Below are 6,000 nucleotides of genomic sequence, written 5' to 3' on the forward strand. Positions count from 1 at the left end.
CCCAAGTATTGATTCTAAGACAGTGGTTCCCAAACTTTTTTGGCCTATCGCCCCCTTTCCAGAAAAAATATTACTTAGCCCCCTGGAAATTAAATTTTTCTTAAATTTTAATAGCAATTAATAGGAAAGATAAATGTACCCATGGCTATCACCACCTCCCTGGATTGCTGCAGCACCCACCAGGGGGCGGTGGCGCCCACTTTGGGAATCACTGCTCTAAGACAAGGTATGGGTTAAAAAAAAATTGTGGCAAAGTAGCTAAACAGCACAGGCTTGGGAGTTGTGGGTTCAAATCCTGATCCCGCATGATTCCTAGCTAGGTATAGGTAGTGTCTCATTTTCTCCATCTGTAAAATGGGGTCTCATTTCACCTTGGAATTCCTCACTGGTAAAAAGAGGATTCTTTCCAGCTGTAAATGTATAATCTTATGATCTCTCCCTTTTGGTCTTTTCTCCCCTATGGACTGGGGAAGAAAACAGCCACTCAGGGGGAAGCGGGGCACTGGACCCAGGGGCCTCTACTCACCCACAGCCAAGCTCCCCACTTCATATTTGTAACCTGTCCATGTCAGGAAAAGGACGGAGAAAAAAGCCAAACTCTGTCCCAGCTGACTGATGCCCATCTTCTGGCCCTGGGTTTATCTTTATCCCAGGCATGGGTGCCCCAAAATATCTGTGGCACCACATTTGGCACACAGTAGGGGCTTCCTCCTACCTAACTGTCCAGGGCAAAGGAGGAAGACTCCTTTCTGGATGGGGTCCAGAGCCTTGAAATCACGACTCTGACCATCACTTTCTCAGCTCTCAGCCTCAGTTTTCTCACTTCTAATCCTTGCTCTATTCCCTAGTGCTATGCAAGTGTTCTGAGGTCAGTCTCGGTATTTTTTCCCTGGGATGGCTTTCTTCCCCTCCTGGTTATTCATCCTTTTGAACTCGACATTCCACTGCCAATCCTGACCGTTATTCATCCTTTTGAACTCGACATTCCACTGCCAATCCTGACCGTTATTCTAGAGGGGATGTGGCTGAGCCTCTAGGCCAGAGATGGGAAAGGTACACCCCCCCCCAGCCTGGGCAGGGGCAGAAGGGCAGCCACTCACCGTGGTGGGGGCGGAGTGTACTGGTTGGGAGACTGGAGGTTCTGTTCGATTCTCCTATAGTTCTGGATCTGAGTGGGCACAGGGATGGGGACGGATGGGCCGTACCTGCTACTGGAGAACGCACTGGGTCGGCTAGGGTGGCAGGGAAGGGGGGAAAGAAGAGAGCAATGAGGCGAGGTTGGGTCTCCATCTGCTCAAGTTGCTGCAACAAAGGAATCACCCCCTCCAACCCCGCTCCAATCCCTCCAAGTTAAAGAGTTTGGGCTTCTTTTGGAAATTCAGCTAGGGAGAGAAATCCTCCAAGTCTACAGAAAAAGACATTCCCTCTAAAGAACGCTAGATCTGGGAGAGGGCAGAGCCTCCTTTCCCCGAAGTAAATTCCACTGGCCCTTCCCCAGCCCAGCCTTCAGAAGTCAGGCAGCAGCTGGATCTCATCCTGGCTGGACACATCTGGGGTTTTCCACAGCCTGAGCCCTGCCTGGGCACTTTGCCCATGAACTGACCCCCATCCTGGGGTCGGGAAATTCCCGGCTCTGATGTTGAAGTCACACCAACGTCTGGGATAAATCCTCCGCTCCCAAGAGGGGTTCAGAATCCCCAGATGGAAGTACAAACCCTCCAGTTGGCCAAATTTCAGAAATGGGGATGTCTCGAATTCTATCCCTAGCTGTTCTGGGGGTCAGGTTAGCCCCATGCACAGTGGATAGGGGGTTCTGGTGGAGCCACAGGATGACCCAAAGGCAAAGGGGCATCCCCATAGAAGATCTGTGAGAGCAGGGCCAAATGAGATGGGAGCTGCCTGAGGGCAGAAGGCTCTTTCCCTCTAACAGACTAGGAAGATTTCCAAGGGTATCAGGGCTTTATAGAATACCCTCCAACCCCCACCCCCAGACAACCCTCTGGTCCCCTAAGCATCCCCAAGACCTGCTTACCCAGAGGGGCTGGGGGAACCACTGTAGGGGGGTGAGGGAGATGGCGTCCGTCCCTGGCTCTCCAGCCCAGCTGAAGTTACCAGGGAGCTCCTAGAAAGACAACAAGCCTTCAGTGGAGACACGCCAGGCTGGGATACACTCTCTGTGTCCCAAGGACAAGCTACAACTTGGCAACTAAATTAAGATAGAAAGTAAACTGGCCTTCCTGGGAGTCAAAAGACCAGGGTTCAAATCTCCCTGTTCGGTTCCCCTCTCCAAAAAGCAATAATAAAGATATAGGGCAGAAGAGTGTCCAAGGCTAAGTAAGAATCATTCTTGCTCTCTCTGGCCCCAGAGGAGCAATGGGAGTGGAATTAGGAGGCAGATTTAGGCTTCCTAAAAATTAGGAATGCTGTCAGTGATCAGAAGGGGTAGGTTCTAGGAATAGTTAGTGTCCTCCTCCATGCAGGGCTTCAAGCAGGGGAAAGGCCACCTATTTGGGTCTGGGTTGGATTTGATGGTCTCTGAGGTTCCTTACAACTCTCTAAAAGCTAGTGAGAAAGGGCAGGGTTGGGCCGCCATAAATCTGTGCCAGGAACAGGCAGAAGATCTTACCCACTATACATCAAACTGTCCTGAGGGGCCTTGGCTCCAGCAGCTTCCCCTGTCAAGTCATCTGGATTCAGGAAGAAAGAGAAATGATACTCAGCCATGCAGTGATATGGTGACCCAGGTAGGCCCCTGGATCTCCAGCCACCTCGCTCTACCTCTACCCCTAATATATCCATCCTGCCAGAGTAATCTGAAACATTTCTGGATTGAGATTTGTAAAGGCCACCCTCCTGCTGGATGTCTGCTCAAGAATCCTTTGTAGAAGTTCGAATTCCTTAGTAGAGATGTTCAAAGCTCCCTCAACCTCCATGTCCCTACATAGTCTAGTATGCCTACTCTACACATGCAAGTAGGGAATAGTCACACATAAAATCACCACTGAGGTACACACACAAGCCCCAAAACCCAGAGCCACATCTTGGCTCTAACACTGAATACACTGACCTCTCTTGGCCTCAGTTTGCAAAATAAAGGGGTTGGACTAGATATTTCTCAGGATTCCCTCCCCCCCCCCCTCCCCCCCACCTCTAGATCGAGGATTAGGACCATGATGAACCTGGACAGCTAGACAGACAGGTCAGTGGGTAGAGTTTCCTGCCCTAGGGTCAGAGTTCAAATTTTGCCTCATGGGGCAGCCAAGTGGCAGACCCTGGGCAAATCACTTAACCCCTATTACCCAGCCCTTACTGCTCTTCTGCTTTGGAACCAATACCTGGTATTGATTCTAAGACAAAGTGAGGGATTAAAAAAAAATTCAGCCACAGACTCCTCATGATCCCAGAGACAGATCATTAACTTCTCTTTGGTTCAGTTTCCTCATCTGTAAAATGGGGATAATAATAACATTTCCCTTCCAAGGATTGAAGTGGGGATAAAAAGACACAATATCTACAAAGTGCCAAATAAATGCCAATTGTTATAGTCATGGCATGACTCAGTAAAGGCCTTGTAGGACAAAAATCAGGCAGGGTGAAAAAATGCTGACTCGGAGCTGGGACCATCAGCAGATGACCTCCAGGGCCCTTTCCGGTTCTAAATGAATGATAACATGATCTTGTGACCTAGGACTGGGCACACATGGGCTCTATGGTGCCAAACACATCTCTGGCCCAGTGCTATGAAGAAAGAACCTTAAGTAAACAGAGGAGGCTGCTGGGGAGCCTAAAGATTGGGGGCAGAAAGGCCGGCCCCAGACTTGTTTCTCCATCAGAACCTTCTCTCTCAACGGCTTTCAGGCCACCCATAATATGCTGGGAGGGGACAGCCAGGACTTACAGTAACTGGGTGATTCATCCTGCTCCCCTGTGCCCCCACTGGGGATCTTAGGCCAGCTCCCTCCAAGCCAAGTTTACTGGCTGGCAGTTTCCAGACAACTCAGGGGGGACTTCCCAGAAAGAGATGGGGGGAAAGAGTGGAAAGCTTTCAGTTCTGCCCAAGGACCAGGCAGGAAGCAGGAAAAACTTAGGAAAATAATAAGCCCCCTGGGACAAAGCTGGGGTCAAGAAAAGGGGAGGAACCACCAGGTTTTTATGCAAGAACCCAATGAAACCCAGCCCCAGGAGAGGCTTTTGATTTGCAGAAATCAACTAAATTTCCCCCCAAAAGGTCTGGGTTAAGATTTCTTTAGGTCCAAAGGCAGCTCACTACCTGTGTGGTCTGGGGCAAGTCACTTCCCCTCATTAGACCTCAGCTTTCTCATTTATAAAATGGGGGTGGGGCAAGACATTTAATCAAATCTAAAGACCCCTCCAGCTGTCATTTTATGTCCCTATGTATTAAGAACCCAACTCCAGGAGCCTAGAAACCCTTGTGTCCCTCAGAGGAAAAGGACAGGGCACAGAGAACCAGAGGCGGACATCAAGATGCTCCTGCATGAGGTCCGATGTCCACTGGCAGGCATCCCCCACAGCCTTTCACAGTGAGTCTTACTTGGGAACTGGGCAGGGACCATGACGAAGTCATCCGTGTCACAGGAAGAGTTCTTGCTGCTGCCACCGGAGTCCTTGGAGCCCTGGAGGAAGCCCCCCGGATCTGGGGCTGGGGAGGTCAGGGTCTTTTGTAGCTGCTGCTGCATCTCCCCCAGTGACTGCTCCAAGCAAGACAGAAGAGGGGAAAGCAGATGGTGAGAAGGAGAGGAAGAGAAGGAACAGCAGAGGGTTTCTCTTCCTTTTAGTAGCATTTAAAAATATATTTTGTTATATTAATGCATGACATATACTACATATAATAATATATTTCATTATATTAAATATAAATATATTAAATAATTAAAAAATAAAACCCTCACTTTCTGTCTTAGAATCAATATTGTGTACTGGTTCCAAGGTAGAAGGGAAAATGGACTAGGCAAGGGGGGAATAAGTGACTCACCCAGGGTCACCCAGCTAGGAAGTGTCTGAGGTCACATTTGGACCTAGGACCTCCTGGCTCTCCATCCACTGAGCCACCTCGCTGTCCCCAATAAGCCTCCTAAAGCAGAAAATCCTCTACTCTCCTCTGGGAGAACAGGAAGGATGAATGAATGCAGATGGATGACCAAGATGAGTGCCCTCATGAAGGGCACAACCAGTTCTATCCTCCTGCTTGTGCCAGAGCACCCAGAGTACAAGGGGACCTCGGACAGGAGTGAGGAGACTTGGGGGTTCTAATCCCAGCTCTACCAAAAGATTCACTCAGTGTCAGTGCACAAATTACATCCACCCTTCTCTGATCTGGACCCATCTGCAAAGTCAAGGGAGCTGGTTGGCTCTCCGAGGTCCTGTCTAGCATGAGGCAACACCTGTTCCAACAAGGACCTGCTTCCATTAAAAGTTCTGCTCCCAACTCTACCACTATCTACATTTTTTTTTTAAATTTGTAAAAGTCTCGTGTGTTTCAGCTTTTCCCGTTTCAGTTCTCATACATAAAGAATTTGAACAAAAACAATAAAAATATACGCTTCCAGAATAATTCCCCCCTCTCTTGGAGAATGGAAAAGGGCAAGTGTCAAAAGGAGAAGAGAAGCTCCTTCCTCTTGGACATCCATCTTTCCTTAGTGTCCTTGAGCCCAGCACATAGTAGGTGCTTTTCACACATGCTTGTGGATGGAGGGATCCTGTCTGGACTGATACTCACAGGAGGTGAGGCCAGGTGTGAGGCAGAACTGCTGCTGGAAGAGCTACCTGAACTGGGGTACGAGGGCATGGGCACTGGAGGAGCTGTGGAGAGAAAATGAGAGAGAGTGGGAATGAGCACAAGAAAGAGAAAGAGAGAGAAGGAGGAAGTTAAGAGAGAGGAGGAGGGGAGGGGAAGAGGAGGAAAAAAGGAAGGCAGGAGGGAGACAGAGAGAGGGAGGAGAGGAGGAAAGAAGGAGAAAGTAGGAAGGAAACAGAGAGAGG

General features: G+C 49.3%; 1 protein-coding gene across 3 annotated transcripts in view; it reads right to left on the reverse strand.

Annotated features, from left to right (window-relative positions):
- ULK1 (unc-51 like autophagy activating kinase 1) overlaps positions 1 to 6,000 on the reverse strand; it is a 64,316-nt gene that overhangs the window by 18,492 nt on the left and 39,824 nt on the right. For 2 of the 3 annotated variants that reach the window (XM_044673084.1, XM_044673080.1), the window contains exons 12-16: positions 5,738 to 5,820; positions 4,553 to 4,709; positions 2,627 to 2,687; positions 2,033 to 2,122; positions 1,101 to 1,232 (exon numbers count right to left, since the gene is read on the reverse strand). In XM_044673084.1, the coding sequence (XP_044529019.1) occupies positions 1,101 to 1,232; positions 2,033 to 2,122; positions 2,627 to 2,687; positions 4,553 to 4,709; positions 5,738 to 5,820 (523 nt within the window). The remainder of the gene's footprint in view (positions 1 to 1,100; positions 1,233 to 2,032; positions 2,123 to 2,626; positions 2,688 to 4,552; positions 4,710 to 5,737; positions 5,821 to 6,000) is intronic. The other variant, XM_044673076.1, reaches the window with a different exon arrangement.

The sequence above is a fragment of the Gracilinanus agilis genome, chromosome 1 (genome assembly GCF_016433145.1).
Source record: "Gracilinanus agilis isolate LMUSP501 chromosome 1, AgileGrace, whole genome shotgun sequence".
Lineage (NCBI taxonomy): Eukaryota > Metazoa > Chordata > Mammalia > Didelphimorphia > Didelphidae > Gracilinanus > Gracilinanus agilis.